The 21,491-nt window shown below is 43.2% G+C and overlaps 1 protein-coding gene and 1 pseudogene across 4 annotated transcripts in view; both read left to right on the forward strand.

The window, feature by feature from the left end:
- The window catches only part of LOC118077020 (kelch domain-containing protein 3-like), a 65,363-nt gene that overhangs the window by 22,683 nt on the left and 21,189 nt on the right, over nt 1-21,491 (forward strand). For all 4 annotated transcript variants that reach the window (XM_035100301.3, XM_088652640.1, XM_060280115.2 and 1 more), the window contains 6 exons: nt 3,285-3,385; nt 5,176-5,261; nt 7,380-7,461; nt 9,775-9,860; nt 14,718-14,802; nt 19,118-19,166. In XM_035100301.3, the coding sequence (XP_034956192.1) occupies nt 3,285-3,385; nt 5,176-5,261; nt 7,380-7,461; nt 9,775-9,860; nt 14,718-14,802; nt 19,118-19,166 (489 nt within the window). The remainder of the gene's footprint in view (nt 1-3,284; nt 3,386-5,175; nt 5,262-7,379; nt 7,462-9,774; nt 9,861-14,717; nt 14,803-19,117; nt 19,167-21,491) is intronic.
- LOC118077021 (large ribosomal subunit protein eL32 pseudogene) lies at nt 11,444-12,242 on the forward strand (annotated as a pseudogene).

Raw genomic sequence — 21,491 nt, forward strand, 5'->3', positions numbered from 1 at the left:
CTGTTGAGGGAAACCTAGACCTGGACCTGGACCTGGGCTAACTTCAGCCCACACTCCTTCAAGTCACAGCAAGCACAGCACGGAAAGTGCTGCCACACAATGCTCTGCAGCACCTCATTTGCATACACTGCTGCCATTTCGCTTCAGCCGAGCAGGCCGAGGCGGAGCACAGCTGGCAGCATCCCTGCCTGTCGTGCCATGCTCTCCAGCTGCCCACTGTGCCTGGCCCTGCCTGGCAGGGCGCCGGACCATGGCGGCTGGTATAGTTAAGACGGCCCTGCCCGCTGCGGCAAATTCATGTACCCGACCGAGAAGGTGAACTGCCTTGACAACAGCGCGCACCGCGAGCTGTTTTATACAATTTCCCCCCTTTTTTGCTTCTAGGGGGGCAGCTGCCCCCCTGCCCCTCGCTGGGTACGCCCATGGTGCCTTGGTTCTCAAACACCTTGGTACTCAAACAACTTGGAACCCAAACACTGCAAACCCAGAAGTAAATTTTCTGGTCTGCGAACTTTTATCGGAAGCTGAACATGCTCTGTTTTGAATGTTACGCTTCCGATTTGAGTGCCACACTTCCGTTTTGAGTGCTGTGCTGAGATCTGTCTGTTTTTGCTATTTATTTTGCGTTTTTGTTTTTGCAGCTGTTTTTGTTTTGTTTTTGTGACTGTGTGGAGCCCAGTTCAGCTACTGATGGATGGATTGTGTGACTGCAGTACATTGTTTATTGCTTTCATTTTATGGATCACTGGTCGGGTTAGATAGTAAAATTCATGTTGCTGTTTGAGGGGTTGTTTTTAAAAGTCTTGGAACGGATCAATCCATTTTGCGTTACTTTCTATGGGAAAGCGCCCCTTAGTTTTGGAATGCTTTGGTTTTGGAACGGACTTCCGGAACGGATTAAGTTTGAGAACCATGGTGCCACTGTATTTGGGGGAAAGGATTGAGAATATAGTGAGTAGACTGGGAAGGGGGGAGTTCAGGAACAGGATGTGTTGCCAAAACGCAGTGAATGCATCACTGGAAAAGAGGACGGAAGAAGGCACTGATTTGCACATAATCCTGAGTCGGTTTTGATGCATAGATGCAGATTTAGAAATCATTCCGATTTAGTGAAGGGGGAAGATGACCAGTAAGAAACAGAAGAGGAGACATGGTTGAGGGTAAGCCAGTGTGACACGTGGCTACGATACCTTAGTAAGGAAACAAGGGCCTACTGACAATCCACATGAACTCCTGGTTTCTGGCTTCTCGCTCAGCTCCTTAGCAGGTACTTGATATAGTTGCTGTGCACTTGAAAACCCTTAGAGTTAATTCAGAGGGTCTGGGTGGCAGAGAGCAGAAGGGATCAGCAAAGGGTAGGAAAGAGAGCACTTGACCTCTGCAGACCTGGCGCCAGAGGAGATGACAGTGGTGAGTTTTGATAGCAGTTATTTCATGAAAAGCACACTTGCTGCTGTATAGACGCAACTCTCAGGGCTTCCTAGAGAGCAGGTCTAGAGGAGTAGCTGAGTGACTGAGTGGCATGCCTCTGATTGCCGCTCAGGAAGAATGGCAGGAGAACACTGTTGCACTCATATTCTGCTGCTCGGCTTCTCACGGGCATCTAGCTAGCCACTGCGCTCTCTCTCGCTCTCGCTCTCTCTGGTTTCCCAGCCTGCAGCTCTCGACTCCAGCTTCTAGCTCACATGACTCAACTCTCAACACTGACCTTGTGTCTTTCTAACCAACAAGTAGTTGGGGAAGGGAAGCCTACCCATTTGACATCTGGCACAGAGCCACTCCCTTTGTTCCCTTAATGACCCATTTTTAGTGGGCTATTACCAGGCTGGTCTGGCTATTTCCAGCAATTGAATCCAGGCTGGATCCAGGAATTAGAAGGGGGGGGCTCAAGCATACAGCCTATATGTGTCACTTCTTTCAAAGGGGAAGAACCTTCACATTGCTTGAGCTTATGTTTATTTCCTAATGTTTACCACATTGCTTATTCGGACTCCTCTAGAAATCCTTCTTATTGTGCAATGATATTATTTGTGCTCTTGACTGCATCGGGGCAGTTATACGTGATCCCAGGGCCGGATTTAGGTTTGATGAGGCCCTAAGCAACTGAAGGTAATGGGGCCCGTTATCTGTCCAGCTGTCCTTTTTCAACAACAAATTGTCACTGGTTTTTTGTTGTTGAATAGATGCTATATGGTAATTTATAGACCTCATAGGTATCCAAAGCCATTTGCACATGCAGAATGTAGGCACCCTATATATAGAAATGAGCAAACCAGTGATATTTTAGGGAGCAGGCTAGCAGGCAGGGACCATGACTTACATGATAGGAGCCTACACAACACAAAACACTGTTGCTGTCTGTAGGTTTTATTTTATTTGTTTTTTTATCTTATATTTTGGAAATGTACAACTAGGGTTTTTTTTCTTTAATTTTTTGGGAGGAGCCCCCGAGAGTGGGGCCCTAAGCTATAGCTTGTTTAGCTTATACATAAATCTGTCACTGGATGATCCTGATTTCAATACCGTTTGCACCTGCAAAAGTTTTCAGGGCTTATACATTGCTTCAGTTCCAGTCAGTACAACCCTTGTCACTTCATGCAGAAATCCTATTAACTTTTCATACAACGAATGTTCCAGTTTGTTTTCTGTCGTGCTATAGTAAAAGAGCCATAGCTGCCAAGTCTCCCGTTTTCCCTGGGAAATCCCTGTTTTTCCAGCTGTTCCAAGCTGAAAAAACGGAATTTTTTTTGTTTTTCCCCGGTTCTGGCAAGGCGGCCATTTTGGAACTGGGCGGAGCATGCTCAGAAACGACTTTTGCTGCTGCTCTGCCCAGTTCCAAAATGGCTGCAGTGCGACTTCTGGCGTGACGGCCATTTTGGAACTGGGCAAAGCAGCATCAAAAGTCACTTCTGAGCATGCTCCGCCCAGTTCCAAAATGGCGGCAGCGCTACTTCCGGTCTGCTATTTCCGGCCTGGTCCCTTATTTCTCTGACAGCAACTTGGCAGGTATGAAAAGAGCGCCTCCCGCGGTGGCAATAATGTGACAGCGTTAGGGAAGCATCACAGAACAACTAATAAAGACCCAGCATACATCTACCACTAATGCATTGTAATGGCAGCAATGACATCTTGCATAATACACCTGCCCTCCCCCCCCAAAAAAGAGAACAGTTGGGTGGTGGTGGGGTAACCTTATATACTTTTGATTTCCATGGCATTTCTATTTCTGTCTGAGTGAGCTGCGAGGCACACTGTTAAATACAAATGATGTTTCAACTTTTCAGATCAGGCCATGCTTTTGCAACGATCGGAGAAATCATCTATATGTTTGGAGGTTGTTCCGACGAAGATGAATATTGCACTGATCTGTTTGCCCTGGACACAGGTGTCTTTCATTATTACAGATCATTTCCCTCACTGTATTAATAACTGGGGTGTTGTTGTCATTGTTGTTGTTGTTTTTTTGGGGGGGGTTGGGGGCAGGTTACAAATAGATGAAAAGCGATGCAATAACACTGTACCACTTTTGTTTGTACCTCAGTACAAACTTCTGAGAAAATCAGAGCCAGACAGATAGCTCCTTACTCATGAAAATCAGCTTTGAACACATTATAAACCAGGAAAAAACACAATTTATGGAGAGATAAGTAAAAACATGCATTCTGTCTTATTACTGTGGTGCCTCGACTTACAAAGGTGATCCGGTCCGCGACACTCTTCGTAAGTCGAAACCTTCGGTTGTCGAAGCATCCATTTTGCGCATGCACGAAGCACGATTTTGCGCTTTGCGCATGCGCAGAACGCGCACGCAGCGAAAAGACTTCCAGGTTTGTCAACTTCGTAAGTCGAAACCTTCGGAAGTCGAGGCATTCAGAAGTCGAGGTACCACTGTATTCAGTAAGAAGTTTGCCTGCTCCCAGTTTCCACTTTTCTGCAAAGGCACTTGGATAACTGATAAGCACTGGGGCATTTAACACTTAATTGTATCAAAACTGTATTATACAATTAATACAATTAAACTGTATTAAAAATTTGGTGAATCCAGGCCAAATTAATTACACTTCTGTAAAAAGTTTAGTTACGGCTAGCCTGTCCTATTGATTATAATGGGAACTAAGTAGGATTACCGTAACTTGGTTTAGATCCCTTAAGAACTCAAGAGTTCTGGTACCATGTTGCTAGGAAAAATTCCAAAAACTAGTCCTTTCTCAGTTTGCCTAAAAATAGCTCTGAAATCTTCTCGCTTAATAATGTCAGCCGTTACTAGGCTGACGGTTGCTTCCCAAGTCCGCAGTCCAAAAGTTGTGGGCGTAAAATTAGATAATGCAAGTTAAGAGTGCAATGAAAGATGCAATGAGACTGAGGGTACATTCTATCATATGTGGTGGACCTGTAGAAGGGTAAAAGAGTATTGGGAAATAAGTCATAATGAATTGAAACAGATGTTTAAAAGTGCTTTCCCCCCCAAAAAACCCACCAGAGTCCTTTTTGTTGGGGATAATTCAGACTGAAATTCCCAGGTAGCAAAAAATGTTATTTAGGTGTGCCACTACTGCGGCCCATGTTTTGTTAGTCCAAAAATGGAAAATGAGCAAGGTCCCAACTAAAGAAGAATAGCAACTTAAGTTGATGGAATATGCACAGCTTGCAGATTTAACATATAGAACCAGAAGAACATACGTTTAAAGAAGGTTGGGAAATGTTTATTGAATATATGGAGGGAAATTGTGTATATTTGAAAATGTGGGCAGTGTTAAGATAGATTCAACAGTGTAAATAAGTTTTGATGGATGGAATAATGGAATACTGAATGGTTTAGTTTATATAAAATATGCAGGGATTTATGATATGCAACATGAACCATGGAAAGAGAAGGGAAGTCATTGATACTTTAAGGTTGTTCAAATGAATATTCTAATATGTAAAACAGAAAATTTAATTAAAAAATATACAAAAAAGTGCTGTTAAAAATGCTTAGCATTCCCTAAACTATTTAGTTATTTGGCTGCTCAGTAAGTTCCAGTCTGGGACGATGGGAGGTTAGCTCTGTTTTTATAAGAATAAATAGATGAAAGTATTGAAGGCCTTGAACTGCATTCCCTGAGGAAAAAAGAAACAAACCCCAGGATGCAATGCAGATTGTATTTGCTCTTTTTCTTCTCTCGTCTTCCCAAGTTTTGTTAACGTGGCAGAAGTGTGACGTCAAGGGAGAAAAGCCAATCGGAAGGACGCAACACACATTTACAGCTCACCATGATAAGGTAAAATCCTGACAGTTTCAATCTTCTGTTTCGAATGATGCTGCCTTCAATTTCATTGAATTTGAAAGTAGAGTGGGGAATCTTGCTTGCATGGACCCAGTGGAACCCACATTTAAACAGCTTTTTCTTCTTTATTTTTTTTGGTTGGAACGATTTCGGGGGGGGGGGTTGCCTGTTTTGTTTGGGGGGTGTACAGGTGTTTTGTCTGGATTTATTTTTGGAGGGAGATGTTATGAGCATTGCCAGTTTTTGCTCTGTGAAATGGGTGTGTGTGGCAACCACAGCAATTTCTTGGGAGACCCCTGGCCTATAGCGCTGAAGATAAAGGAACGGTAGCTGTGTTGAACTATAAGAAAAATTTAAAAATCTCTAGTGGCGCTTCTACTTTATTGCTGGGGTGTAGAGGTCAGAAAATATCGCTGTTCTGAAAATATCGCTGTTCTGCGGCATCTCATTTGCATACATGCAAATGAAGTGCCGTGGGGCATTGTGGGGCAGCACGTTCTGTGCTGTGCTCGCTGTGACTTGAAGGAGTGTGGGCTGAAGTTAGCCCAGGTCCAGGTTTCCTTCAACGGAGGCAGCTTCGCTGCTGCTGCCTTGTTTTAGTCACCGCTGCCATTAAAGGAGCGGGCGAGGCAGGAGTGCAAGTGTGGGTGGCTCCGTGTGCTGCCTTGCAAACGGCCCCCTTTCCTCTGGGGGGGCGTAGATGTTGACCATGCCTCCTGGGGGGATCCTGGCCACATCATTGTCAGCTAGCCAATCGGGTGGCTGGGGGGCGTGGCTGGGGGCGTGGTTGGTGTGCCCCCCTAGCTTTGATCCTGGGTACGCCCATAATTGAGCACTAAAGAGCAGTTGTGGTTGTTTTCTTCCATCCCCCATCCTTCCTCATTGCGCTTTCCCGCCATCTTGTTGTTGTTTAGTCGTTTAGTCGTGTCCGACTCTTCGTGACCCCATGGACCATAGCACGCCAGGCACTCCTGTCTTGCACTGCCTCCCGCAGTTTGGTCAAACTCATTTTCCCGCCATGTCTATGCGGAAAAGTCTCCCTATTGGTTTGCCAGACCACACCTGTCATTGGGAGTCCTCTGAAATGCAAGGCAAGGAGAGTTGGCCGCAGTCCAATCAATCCCAGAGTGGGATTAGCAGATTGTTAATTAGCAAAAGCCGGCCATTTCCAAGGCAACCAGCAGTAATGGTCTGCATGTGTCCCCAGAGGTTTCCTTGAGGTGTGTAGGGCGAGACAAAGGATTATAGCAGACTTCCAGACGTCAACAATGAGAAGCGATCAAGGGATTCCCCAAGCCTACTTTGTAGGATGCAACTTGTTCATAGCAATCTGCCTTTTCTAATGGTAACTCGGATCAGCTAAAGTGGGCAAATAATGTTTTGGGGAATTATAGGGAAAGAACTACCTAAATTGTATAGAAATTTATTTATGTATGCTACAGCAGCAGCGAGAATGCTACTTTTCCAAAAGTGGAAAGAAGCAGAAGTCCCAGTAAAGAAGGAATAGATACAAAAACTTATGGAATATGCAGTAATGGTGAAATTTGCCGGAAGAATAAGAAATCAAGATAACAAACTTTTTATAAAAGAATGGAAATGGTTTATTGAATATTTACAGATAAGTTGCAAACAGATAAAAGCATTGGCAAGATTATTGTAATAACCTGCAGTTTCATAAGAGTATATATTTAAAGTAGATAATTAAATGAGCAAAATAAATGAAGTTAGATATGCAGAAGATATTTTTAAAAAATATTTTAAGGAACCACAGAAAGAGGGGGAAGGAAGAAATGTAAAACTAATGAAATGTATAAACTTGTAAAGTATAAATAAAAATGTTTTTTAAAAGTGGACAAATAATGTTACCAATAATGTTCAGCAAAGGTATTAATGCCTCTGCAAGACATTTGGCAGGATCCGTTTACTGTTATTAAAAAATTGGACTTTCTGACTGTTCATCCAAAGCAGGGCTTTAATGAGACGTGTAAAAAACCCCAACTCCAATACAGTAGCTATATTTTTGTGTGGACGTTGCCGTGTAGAAGGACAAAGCAAAGATAACGCTGAGTTATTTATTACTTTTGCTACAGTTTCTTTTGTTCTTCCTTTCAGGACATTTATTTGTTTGGAGGAACTTCCATGTCTGAAGATGGGAGTCAAATACCAAGGAATGATATTATGAAATTAAGTTTAGGTGAGATGGGGGAGAAGTGGAGGAATGGTGGATTAGATAACGTCCATCGATGTCTGTTTGAAAGTTACTGATTTTGAGGTGCATTTTTGCTATTCTGTTTGAATACTGCCTTTATCTCCACACTCAAAACACACCGCGTTCTTTCCATTTCGGCTGATCCATTTGTCTGTTGGTTATCCCATATAATGTTTTTTCTTTGATTCTGCGCTTCTTTGTTCCCACTTCTGAAAAAGTAGTTCCTCCAGCTAAATTTGCTGTGCGTTTATAACTTCTGGGTAGTTTCTGATTATTGTTCTTATTTATTTATCATGTCACAGGGAAGAGGGGGGAACAATTCACGAGTCTTGTAGCACCTTAAAGACTAAGATATTTATTGTGACAGAAGCTTTTCTGGCAGAAAGTGCTTAGCTAGTGCTTACATGTTACTGCTGAAAATTCTCTCTCTCTCTCTCTCTCTCTCTGTGTGTGTGTGTGTGAGAGAGAGAGAGAGAGAGAGAGAGAGGGAGGGAGGGAGGGAGGGAGGGAGGGAGGGAGGGAGGGAGACCTGGTTCACATAATCAGAGCCAGCCTTAGTATTATGCAGAATTAAGCAGCCACCTGTGACAGCTATGTTTAGAAGTTATTTAATCCACTATTCTTGCATTGTTATTTTTACTGCCAGAGAGCGCTTGTGGGAGTTACTGCCTTTGGCACCAGAATAAATTGGGAAAACAAAGATCGACACAAGAACAAGAGAGAAAACAGTTATTTCTCTCAGAAAGTGCCAAATTTATTTATTGGTACCAGATGCGTTTCGGAAACAATTCTCTTCTTCAGGGGCTGATCTAAGAACTATGATGCGTGTGCTTTACAGGTTGTGTCATTAACCTGCCACTTTAAAAATGACTGGAGAACAAAGAGTGCAAATTCTCAAACATATCTTTTTGAGGATAATTATTTCCTCCACGTTTGAACTCTGAACATCCGTTTCACACATCGGAATGAAAATATTTTTTTGCCATCGAAACCGCATACTGCAGCAAAAAGGCTCCGAGGAGTCTAAACCACAAGAACCTCTCAAGTTTAAAAGGAAAAAAGACTTCTTCACTTAGGAACTCCTTGTGTCAACACTAGAATGTACTCCCAAACCTTCCTTGTATATCAGGCACATCCAACTCTCTAGAGCAGGCATCCCCAAACTCGGCCTTCCAGATGTTTTGGGACTCCAACTTCCATCATCCCTAGCTAGCAGGACCAGTGGTCAGGGATGATGGGAATTGTAGTCCCAAAACATCTGGAGGGCCGAGTTTGGGGGATGCCTGCTCTAGAGACTGCAGTGTACTCCCAGTATAATAAAACTGACGGCGATCTACCCGTTGTCATTGCCCATAGCTGTTGAGCTTCTTTTAGGAAGAGTTGGCAAGAGTTGTCGAGCTTTTGGGGGGAGGATTGCATGAAATCGCTCGCCCAACAGCCCACTGATCTCCCTCCTCCCCCCACTCTGTCGCAGACACAGGGAATAAAACCTTTCACAACAGAGCCAGTGGTGGCAATGGGACATAGTGCCGGGGGTGGGGCACATCGCAACCGCTCCCTTTTCCCTTTTTATGAAGAAACCCTTCTGGGACCCCACATTTAAACTCTTCCCTGGTCTCCTGCTGGCCCTAATAGGACCAACTTGGCCAGTTAGCCCTGGTGATCACTTGATGTTTACCTACTGGGGTTCCCCCCCCCCCCAATGATCCCTGAATTTTTAAATTTTATTGACATTGATGCTGCATTTATGTTGTATTTTATGCTGTTTCTAAGTCATATTCTAATCAATGTTTTGTATTTGCTGTTTACAGTATTCGTAAAGCATTTTGAGAGAACTGACAAATGCAAGATACTGTAGTTTATATAGGTGTCAGGTTTATTGTAGTATAGTTGGCTCCTCCTCCCCCTTTCTATTCCTGAATCTAGCCTATTTAGATTGAAGTTGTGGCTGGCTTTAGTAATTTTGAATTCAGTTACTGCACTCTGTAAAAAAAAGAGGCAATAATCTCTCTCCAAGGATCTTTCTTTTTCTTTTTCCACTACCCAAGTACAAATGGAGGATTAACTCATTTTTGTTACAGATCCCTTGTAGCTTTTCTTACTCCTTTTCTTCCTCTAGCATGTCTTACAACAATTATACAAAGCTCAGGCATTCAGAGGTTTCTCAGTACTATATTTATAGTACTATATTTATAGTACTGAGAGCACCTTTGGCATAATCCACGGGAAAGAATCATTGTTTAGATTATTGTCAGCGCGTTTGCTTTCATTATTATTATTTTCTTTTGTGTCGTTCAGCACGGATGAAATGGAAGATGCCACTCTACGTAGGAATCCCCCCTGCTTGCAGACGGAACCATGTGGCGTTTATTCTTCATAGCCATGTAAGTGAAAATCATTTTGAAGCCAGGAGCCTGCTATTCTTCGAATTTTACTGCATTTCAGCCTCTCTCAGTGGACGGATTCATAGAGCTTTTCCATGTTTCGAAAGAATGCAGAATACAAGAGAGCACCTAATAATATGCTGAGCTTTGAAATGGAGACAGGTAATGGGGACTACTAGATCACTCTCAGAAAGTGAGACTGGGTGCATCATATTAGTGTAGTGATTAAGGCTGCAACCCAAATCCCACCTACATGGGAGTAAGCTCCATTGAATTCAATATTCCTGTCATCTTTTCTCTTTTCAGAGAATCAGCTGTGGGGGATGGGAGCGATCAAGATCAAGACCATGGGGGGGGGAATAAGGGAAGGTGACATGTGCCCAGGGCAGGATTTAGGTTTGATGAGGCCCTAAGCAACTGAAGGTAATGGGGCCCTTTATATGTCCAGCTGTCCTTTGTCCACAACAGATTGTCGCTGATTTTGTTGTTGAATATATGGTAATTTATGGACCTAATAGGTATCTAAAGCCATTTGCACATGCAGAATGTAGGCACCCTGTATATAGAAATGAGCAAACCAGTGATATTTTAGGGAGCAGGCTAGCAGGCGGGGCCCATGACTTACATGATAGGATCCTACACAACACAAAACACTGTTGCTGTATGTAGGGTTTTTAAATTTGTTTTTTATCTTATATTTTGGAAATGTACATCCAGGTTTTTTTCCTTTAATTTTATTGGGGGGGGGGCAAAAGAGTGGTGCCCTAAGCTATAGCTTGTTTCGCTTACATGTAAACCCGGCACTGCATGTGCCCTGGGTAGCAGGTTAAAGGTAAAGGGACCCCTGGCCATTAGGTAGCAGGTTAGGAGGGTACAAATAGGTGCAACATGGAAGAGAGAATAGAAATGAAAGTAATGGGACAGAGTAACTAATTTGCCCTAACCTTCCCCTGTATTGCAGTCCTGATCTGACTTCCACCCCCATTTTTTTAAAACAAAATGATACTATGTATTTAATAATGTCATTCATAGATAGCAATTATTGAATGTTAGCTATATTTTTATATGTGTTCTGATCATTTGGGAGTATCAATGGGACCCAGGTGGCACTGTGGGTTAAACCACAGAGTCTAGTCTAGGGCTTGCTGATCAGAAGGTCGGCGGTTCGAATCCCTGCAACGGGATAAGCTCCCGTTGCTCGGTCCCAGCTCCTGCCCACCTAGCAGTTCGAAAGCACATCAAAGTGCAAGTAGATAAATAGGGACCGCTCCGGCAGGAAGGTAAATGGTGTTTCCGTGCGCTGCTCTGGTTCGCCAGAAGCAGCTTTGTCATGCTGGCCACATGACCCGGAAGCTGTCTGCGGACAAACGCCAGCTCCCTCGGCCTATAGAGCAAGATGAGCGCCGCAACCCCAGAGTCGGACACGAGTGGACCTGATGGTCAGGAGCCCCTTTACCTAGCTATATTTTTATATGTGTTCTGATCATTTGGGAGTATTTACTAGGTGCTTTCACTGTTCACCATTTCCTGTCATCTATCTGCTTTGGGCAAGGTCTGTTGGTTACATGGGCAAGGTCTGTTGGTTACTGGGACGACAGAGGGAATTCCTAATATCAAGAACTGACTATTGGGAGTGTGAGGGATGCCTGGATCCTGGCCTGAGCACTGCAGTCAAAGCCAGATCCATTAAAAAGGCACCAGTGACTGAGAGAGGAAGATATACAGTGGATTGGAGGAGAGGGAAAGAGCACCCTAACAACAGCATTGGACCCTGGGAGCAACTACTGGATTTCCTCTTCACAACAGCTCCAGTGATGGCTCTTTCTCTCCGTGCTCCCTCCCTGCACGGGTGCCGCCATTCTCCAGCAGATACTATGCCGGCCCGCAGACCCCTCATCAAGCCTAAGATCGTCAAGAAGAGGACGAAGTTCATCCGCCATCCATCTGACCGCTATGTCAAAAGTAAGCGTAACTGGTGGAAGCTGTATTGACAACAGAATTCTCAGAAGGTTCAAGTGGCAAATATTGATGCCCAACATTGGGTACGGTAGCAGTAAGAAGACAAAGCACATGCTGCCTTCAGCATTCAGAAAGTTCATTGTCCACAACGTCAAAGAGCTGGAGGAGCCGATGATGAGCAACAAGTCCTGTTGTGCAGAGATTGCTCACAATGTTTCATCCAAGAATCGGAAGATAATTGTGGAAAGAGCAGCTCAGCTCTCTGTCAAAATCACCCAGCCAAATGGCAGGCTGTGCAGTGAGGGAAATGAATAAATAGTTGCCCTTGTACAACTGCATTTAATAAAAAGTCAAAAAGTGTTGGGGGGAGGAAAAAAATCCAGCACCAGTGATTCAGATTGAAGAACAGGACACAATCTGCACAAGGTCACTGGTTTTAGGAATCTGGTTCCCATGCAATAATGCACTCTGTGCAAAAATGACAGCAAAATTTGAACATTCTCCGCTCTAATTTCAAAGTGCAGATTTCAGAGCGGGAGTTTGCTTACAGTTTATTATCTGAGGCCAGTTGAGGTCCCTGGCATCTTGACCCTGTGGGATAAACCATCCACGATGACAATTTCCAAAGAGACAATTGTGAAATTGAGAAATTGGTTTTTTTTTTATAATAATTTTTGATTTTTTTTATAAAGACAAAACATACAAAACATATACAATAAACTCTGTCCCTTCATTTTCCCTCCACCCACAAGACCACTCCTGCCACCAGTGATACCCATGGGCATTGGGAAACAAAGGGGTCCATTTTAAACTGGGTTTGGCCTCCCCCCTCCCTCCTCCCCCCTCCCCCCCCTGCCACTGAGAGGACAGAGGCGGAGGATCTCTGAGGTTTGGCTTATCCCCCAGCTAATTCTTTAATGTAACTCAACAACAAAACCACAAATAGAAAAAAAAGAAAAAAACATGAAAAAAGGAAAAAAGAAAAAGAAGGACATATAAATTCCAAATCTTATTTTCTTAACAGTTTGTTTGCGGCTTCCACGATTCTCTTCCTCCTGGATTTCCTAACTTCTTTAATTAATTATGGCGGGTTTTCTATTCTATTTCAAAATCTTATTCTTATTATATTAACTTAATCCTCCTCCTTCTTCATGCTGCCCCCCTCCGAGTCCCCTCCTGCCACTAGGGTAACCCGAGGGGTTCAGCAGTCAAAAGGTTCCATTTTTGTGACTGGGTTTCCTTCCACCCCTCCCTCTCCCCTCAAGACACCCCCTGCCACTGGATGCCAAGAGTAAAGAGAGGGAGACAGGCAGTTCTCTACCCAGACACCTCTCTAATCACCAAAAATATTCAAAAACAAACTCTAACATATTTCCTCAGCCATTCTTCTGCTCCCTCCAGAAAACTCTTAACCCTAAACTTTTAAAACTCTCTCCCTCCCCCCTCCCAATGTCCCTTCCCCCAATTGGATCAGCATATCCTTTAGCAGGCCAAGATTCAGACACCGTTATTCATCAAACAAAAAAGAAACCTTAAACTAAAGTTTTCACCCCACACCAGTTCTTTCCCACTTCCACTTCCAGGCCTTTGCTCCCCCCTCTTCCTGCCTATCCCTCCCTTCACTAACACCACTCCACATTTCAGTCTCTCCAGGATTTTCATTTCCGTCAATCTTCTCTTCACTTTGCTTCTCCTTGTCGGCCTCGTCTCCTTGTTCAGATCTTTGTTTTTCATCATCCAACACATATTTTTTTTGGTCCAAATCAATCTCCAAATTATCCTCAAATTGTTGCTCCTCACACACAATCTCAGAATCAAAATTGTCCTCTAAATCTTGATCTTGCACCTCATTCTCCATTTCTGTTGGATTCAAACATTGCCGTTCCTTGTAAATATCTTCCCATGTTTGTAGATAGTTCAGCACAGCCTCCTGGAAGGCTCGAGAAAACTTTGTTTTCATAGTTCACTTAACCACAGGCAGACCAGAGATAAGGGCCAAAGGGTGCTGGAAAATTCCTCTCTACCACGTTGTCGAGTCCATCTTGGCTGATCTTATCCTTTGTCTTTAACTTCATTACATTTCAAATTTAAATTCCACTTAAGTTACTTCTGAATCCTCTTCAATCAGTTTTTACAATCCACAACAGTAAAATCGATTTTCTTAAACCTTTAGCAATTTGACAGCTTTTGACAGCTGTCAAAACGTCTTCCCCCTTGTTGCTGCTGAACCTCAAGGGGTATCGACACCGGGGGCTGGGAAGGTTTGGAAAAGTCTTTCTTTCTCTCGGGTCCACAATCCAGAAAAAACTTTTCCCCTTTTGGCTTGAGAATATTTAATGCGCCTCCCAATTGACCATTTGGAAGAGATCGGCTTCCGTTGCTTTAGAATCTCTTCCTATCTTCAAATTTGAAATTTTAAAAGTCCGAATAAAGATTTGACTTACTTTGTAAAAGTCTTTTATTTTCTTGGAAGAATCCGCCGCTTGCAGGCTGAGGACTCGGAGCTTCACTTCAAGGAGGTAAGATGAAACCCAAAAATGGCTCCCGCGACTCCACTTCGCTGGCTCTCGATCGCTCTATGGAGCTCTCGGGCAGCGGAAGAATCGCGTCTGGAGCAGGCAGCTAGGCGCTATGTCACCGGGACTCTCTACCCGGTGTTTTTTCGGGGAGTCCGCTCGCTCTGCGGACTTCCCCCCCCTCCACAAAGCCAGGGACTTCGGAGCGCGAAGTCCCTGCATCCTACTCCACCAGCGCGGCGGACCGGAAGCCGTGAAATTGAGAAATTGTGTGTGTGTGCTCTAGACCAAAAGCTTCCATAAATGTGATTTGTGTTACCATTGTTTGAATGCATATTAAGCTAATGTGTTACTGCTCATTCTTATTTCTCTGTATTCACAGCTCTATATCCTTGGCGGCAGAAATGAAAAAGAATTAAATGATCTCATGGGAATGAAACTGATCAATCCTTCTGACAGACAGCCTAGTAAGTTTCGTTAAGTTTTTGATGACACGCCATAAAATTTGAACCCGTTCCCACCACTCGGTTCTGCACCACTCTCACCATTGTGAAGAGGCAACTAGAAAGTTCTAGGTTTCCAAAATCACTTATTCTTCACAGAACCAACTAATTATTTAACACACTTCTCTAACGTTAGTTTTGTGTGCTGGATATTCACGTAAAGTGTTGCTGTCCAGCTTTTATATATATATAAAAAAACACATTCAAACTCAAAGTGCATGACTTCCTCGCTCGTCTGATTTCATTGCTGAATATGCTCTATTAGTTTGTCTCATGAATCAGTATAACAGAATGAGTTAAGCCTCATAAAACTGATTTCACCAAAGGTAAATTTCTATACACTATAAATCTTAGTTAACCATATTTGGAGGAATAATACGATTTGATTGCAGCTGCAGTGGAAGGCTGTAGCTCAGTGAAAGCATCTGCTTTGCATGCAGGAGGAACCAGATTCAATCCCCGACATCTCCAAGTTGTGTTAGGAGAGGCTGCTGTGCGAAGCCATGGAAACTCGCCACATTTCTGCATTGCAAGGGGTTGGACTAGATGACCGTTGGGGTCCCTTCCAGCTCTACAATTGTATGATTCTATGATCTAGCCAGAGCAGACAGTGCGGAGCTAAATGGGCTGGTGATCTGACTCCGTAAAAGGCAGCTTCTCAAGTTATTGTGTAATTAGGGTTACATTACAATCTGGATTGCCTTTTAGATATGGAATCCACCTTCTTACAAATTTGTACCGAAAAAGACTGAACTATGGCAATAACTGAGAAAATGTTTGAGGGAGGCCTTCTGGGGCAATCTCTTCTACTATGGTTTTGCTGGGCTGATTATTATTTCCTTTTGGTGCCATTTCAATGCTATTGCTTGTTTTTATGGTTTTGTGTCAATTTTCAAGTGGAAAGGACATCCCTGTGCGGCAAAACTTCCCTTTCTCTCCCCCCCCACATGCCCCCCCATATCCGGTCTGGAGAGTGGGGGGACCTTATACAGCAGTTCCTCAGGCTGCTTTATGAAAAGCACTTGTTTTTGTTACATTTATATACCACCTCTATTCCCCCACCTCCAATCTCAAGGCGTTGTACGTGGTTCTCCTCTTCCCCATTTCGTCCTCACAACAGCCCTGTGAGGCAGATTAGGCTAAGAGTTGGTGATTGGCACAATGTCACCCGGTGAGCTTCATGGCTGAGTGGGGATTCGAACCCTGGCCTCCCAGGTCCTAGTCCAATGTTCTAACCATTACACCACACTTCTCTCTTATGGCCTTATGCAGAATGGTTGAAATGGGGCTATAAGTGTTTGTTCCCTTCTTGAAGTGGTTTTCAAAAAGTTTAATTGCTGTGATTAAACTTTATTTAATGGTTGTTTGTGTTTTCTAGCTGTGGCTTGAGTGCTTCATTGTTCATTGTTATTATTAGGTTTATTACCCACTAGGGCAGGTTAGAGCAATATGAAATACAATGTTAAAGCCGTTTAAATCAATTACTGTTCTTGTCAAACTGTCTCTTTTCATTGTAACATTATTGGGCAATAGCCAAATAAGTTACACAGTGGTACCTCGGTTTATGAACACAATTGGTTACGGAAGTCTGTTCATAAACTGAAGCGAACTTTCCCATTGACAGTAATGGAAAGTGGATTAATCTGTTCCAGGCGGTCCGTGGAGTACTTAAACTGAAGTGTTCATAAACTGAAGCGAACTTTCCCATTGAAAGTAATGGAAAGTGGATTAATCCGTTCCAGACGGGTCCGCGGAGTACTCAACCTGAAGCATACTTAACCTGAAGCATGGGTGTAATTGGTTCCGGAAATCTGTTCATAAACTGAAGCGTTCATAAACTGAAGCGAACTTTCCCATTGAAAGTAATGGAAAGTGGATTAATCTGTTCCAGGCGGTCCGTGGAGTACTTAAACTGAAGCGTTCATAAACTGAAGCGAACTTTTCCATTGAAAGTAATGGAAAGTGGATTAATCCGTTCCAGACGGGTCCGCGGAGTACTCAACCTGAAGCATACTTAACCTGAAGCATGGGTGTAATTGGTTCCGGAAGTCTGTTCATAAACTGAAGCGTTCATAAACTGAAGCGAACTTTCCCATTGAAAGTAATGGAAAGTGGATTAATCCGTTCCAGACGGGTCCGCGGAGTACTCAACCTGAAGCATACTTAACCTGAAGCATGGGTGTAATTGGTTCCGGAAGTCTGTTCATAAACTGAAGCGTTCATAAACTGAAGCGAACTTTCCCATTGAAAGTAATGGAAAGTGAATTAATCCGTTCCAGATGGGTCCGCGGCATTCGTAAACCAAAAATTCATAAACCGAGGTGAGGTGTTCATAAACCAAGGTTCCAGTGTACTCAGAGTAGATCCACTGAAATCAATAGACTTTCATTTCTTTGCCCATTTTAATGTTATTTTAGGTTCTAATTTGTGAGAGCCTACAATCATGTTTCTCTATGAGAAGAATGAGCTTGGATATTGTTTTAATTTATTTGTTAGCCGCATTGAGCTCATTAAGGATATAAATGCTTTAAATCAATTGATAATCCAACAATATAAAGGTTTTTAAACACAGGAGGAGAAGGAGAACAAATTACAGTTCATTGGACAACTTGCCACTTCTCCTTGACTGAGAAATGATCACAGAATTATCACAAAAAGGGGATTGATAAGATTATTGATGACTTATAATGATTGGAAAGCACTTTGAACATTAAAACTGCTGTAGAAATTATTGATATTTGAAATCCATTTCAGAAGTTCTTCCAAGTAGTCAACTACATTTTATACATCAAAGGCTTGAGACTGAGGTCCGTATAAGCTACCAATTTTATTTTGCTGTGAGCATTGCAACATTATTTAAAAACAAGAAACAAATCCTCCTAGATCTCTCCCTGTAAATTATGACAAATAAAAACCGTTGAACACCATAATGTTAGCCTTGCGGATATAATGGAAATACTATACATTGACATGACCCTCACCATTGTGCAGAAGCAATGATAATATGTGGCTTTATTGAAAGCCATTTAACACTCATATGTTCCTGAAGAATAAATGTCACCATTCCACCCCATAGAACAGAATAAGAAATTAGTGCCTGGATTACTGCATATCAGCATTAGAGCTACTAAAGTAGACTCTATACTAAATGTGCTGTTGCCTCCAAAGCCATAGGGGCATATGTAGTTGTCTGTTCAAAGACACGGGTGGCGCTGTGGTCTAAACCAGTGAGCCTCTTGGGCTTGCTGATCAGAAGGCCAGCAGTTCAAATCCCCGCAACGGGGTGAGCTCCCATTACTCTGTCCCAGCTCCTGCTAGCCTAGCAGTTCGAAAGCATGCCAGTGCAAGTAGATAAATAGGTACCACTGCAGCGGGAAGGTAAACGCTGTTTCCGTGCACTCTGGTTTCCGCCACGGTGTCCCATTGTGCTAGAAGTTGTTCAGTCATGCTGGCCACATGACCCGGAAAGCTGTCTGTGGACAAACGCTGGCACCCTTGGCCTGAAAGCGAGATGAGCGCCACAACCCCATAGTTGCCTTTGATTGGACTTAACTGTCCAGGGGTCCTTCACCTTTTACCTTTGCACCTCCCATTCTGCCGCTTTGGGTAAAATGGGCCGCATGGCCACCACCATGTAGGCTGCTCACCCCACCCCACCAACATCCGCATCGGTTTTGGGCTCCGCAAAATCTCACTTGGTTTCAACAAGACCTCACCCCAAATCACCACGAATGCTGCCAGTAGGGCAGGCAAGGAACTGGCTGGAGCACTGCCTGAGGCAGAGTGAACTTGCCTCACTCTGCCTAATACCTGGGCCGGCTCCATCTCTGTTACGTTTAGCAGAACATCACAACATTCTGCATTTCTCCTCCCACACTCCGCATCATTGGCAGCCGTGTGGGATGGGGAGCTAAATGTGACATTTCCGATGACTATACTTTTAGACTTATCTATTGCATTTCCATACTGCCTTTCTTCCAAGGCACCCAAGGTGGCTATAATATTGTAAAAATAAATATTGAAAGATATAAAGTGTTACGCTGCTGATGTGAACATACCCTCAATCTTTTGGAGGAAGAAAGCCATAGCATTTTTGCTAGGCTCATTTATCACTTGCAGAAGCTACCAAGCAACCCTTGTATATGCATAATTGTAATTACGTTGCCTTGGAGAAAACAGACTTCATTGTTTTTTTCTTAATGGTCAAATGGTGAGCTGTTGATTTTTTTAAAAACGGAAACCTAGTGCTGAGCCAATGGATGTTTCTGTCTCTTTTCAGTTATGAAGGAGATTCTTTCAGAACTGGGAATCCAGGGAGTAAGCAGCAGGTATTGTGTCTGTCATTCTCCTTTCTTGTTATACATTCTCAGAGGGAAAGGGGCCAGAAACACCAATTATTCTTGTAATAATGGTAGCTTGAATGTAAGTAAATAGTAAGGAAAACCTCTCCCATCTCTCTCTCTCTCTCTCTCCCATCTCTCTCTCTCTCTCTCTCTCTCTCTGGTTTTTCAAATTAAAGTTTTATAATCACATATCCAACATACAACATAAAACAAGATTCCAAGTTTTCTCCTGGATTTCCCTTCTCCCCTTTGTGGGTCCAATTGTTAGTCATTTCCTCCTGCATCTTTTTTGATAATCCACATCTTGTACCTCTCCATTGTGTCCAAAATTCACCAATTATTTCAATCCTACTAATGGTTTTAACGGTTTACAATGATTTTTAAGATAAATAATAAAAATTTCCCCTTTCCTTATTAACATTTTGGTCTTCCTGATTTCTGATCCTTCCGGTCATTTCTGCCCTTTCATCATAATCCATCAACTTAATCTGCCATTCTTCTCTCCCGTATATCTCAACACAATGAGTTTGGGATTGTTCCCGCAGCTTTTAGGCTGCAACCTACATCTGCTTCCCTGTGATTGAGCCCCATTGAACTCAGTGGGACTGCCCTTGGAGCAGACATGTATTGAGTTGTCTTGTTAGGACTCCCAACTACCCCCCCCCCCAAGGCCACTGGTCAGGGATGATCGGAGTTGTAGCTCAGTAGCATCAGCTGGGTTTACTTCTGCACAGGCATGTATAGGATTGTTTTCCCTGCCATTTTCCCAAATATATTTCTGTAGTCATTTGTTTAGTCACCATATATGCCATTTTTCAGTTTTAAAAAAGCACTATGGGGCAGCGCACTGCATAAATCCAAAACAAGCAAACAAAAAGCGGAAGGAAAGAAAAACCAACTGTTATGTACTGAGCTTGGATCCTAGAACAATAGGCAGGTAGGATCCTAGAAGGCAGCAACCTGATTGGTCTGCAGGAGCAGCCCAGTCAGGCTCCATGAGGGGAGTTGAATCAGCCAATCACGTGGGACCCATTGTGTAAATAATGTATATATAGCCAGAGGTTTCGGAGGGAAAACACACTCACTCACTGTTTACCATGAGCTGAAATAAGAGCATGAAATCAGCACTCAAGTCCGAGTATATTTCACCAACCATGAGAAAAACATGGTAAAAAAAAGAAGCAAATCACCATACAGTAATGTTAAAAAGAAATATGGACTATGGAAACTTGATGATACAGAAAAGCAAACCCACCACTGCCTTAATGCAGTATTATTCTTCATAGATTCTATTAAAACCTTCCTTCAGTAGCACCTTAAAGACCAACTAAGTTTATATTTTGGTATGAGCTTTCGTGTGCATGCACACTTCTTCAGATACACTAGAAACAGAAGTGTCAGACCCTATATATATACAGAGGGTGGTGGGGGTGGGTGGGAATGGGAGATGGGCTGATGGGAGTGGTAAACCTGTAGATGGGTGTTAATGGCTGCTGATGGCTGCAATTAGTCCTGGGCTGAGGTGCTAAAGAAAGCTTGATCATGCATAATGAGATAAGAATCCGATATCTCTATTCATCCCAGGTGCTTCCATGGTTTTAAGCTTGGTAATGATTTCCAATTCAGCAACTTCCCTTTCCAGTCTGTTCCTGAAATTTCTCTGTAATAAAACAGCTGCTTTGAGATCTTGTATAGAATGTCCTGGGAGATTGAAGTGTTCTCCTACTGGTTTTTCAGTCTTATGGTTCCTGATGTCAGATTTATGTCCATTTATCCTTTGGCGTAGGGTTTGGCCTGTTTGTCCAATATAGAGAGCTGAAGGGCACCGTTGGCATTTGATGGCATACACAATGTTAGAAGATGAGCAATTAAATAGTCCTGAGATGGTATGTTGGATGTTGTTGGGGCCAGTAATGATGTTGTCCGGGTGTATGTGGCAGCAAAGTTGGCATCTGGGTTTATTGCAGGCTCTGGTACCAGTGTCCATGTTAAGTCTGGTGGTTGTATTATTGTGGGTGAGGAGTTGTGGTGGCTGTCTGTAGGCAATGAAAGGCCTTCCTCCCAGAGCTTGAGAAAGGGAGCTGTCATTGTCCAGGAGAGGCTGTAGATCTCTGATGATGCGTTGTACTGTTTTAACTTGGGAGCTGTATGTGATGACTAGTGGTGTTCTGTTATTTTCTTTTTTGGGTCTGTCTTGCAGCAGGTTCTCCCTAGGTATCAGTCTGGCTCTGTTGATCTGTTGTTTAACTATTACAGAGAAATTTCAGGAACAGACTGGAAAGGGAAGTTGCTGAATTGGAAATCATTACC

This window comes from Zootoca vivipara, chromosome 10, assembly GCF_965207765.1.
Source record: "Zootoca vivipara chromosome 10, rZooViv2.hap1.1, whole genome shotgun sequence".
Taxonomy (NCBI): Eukaryota; Metazoa; Chordata; class Lepidosauria; order Squamata; family Lacertidae; genus Zootoca; species Zootoca vivipara.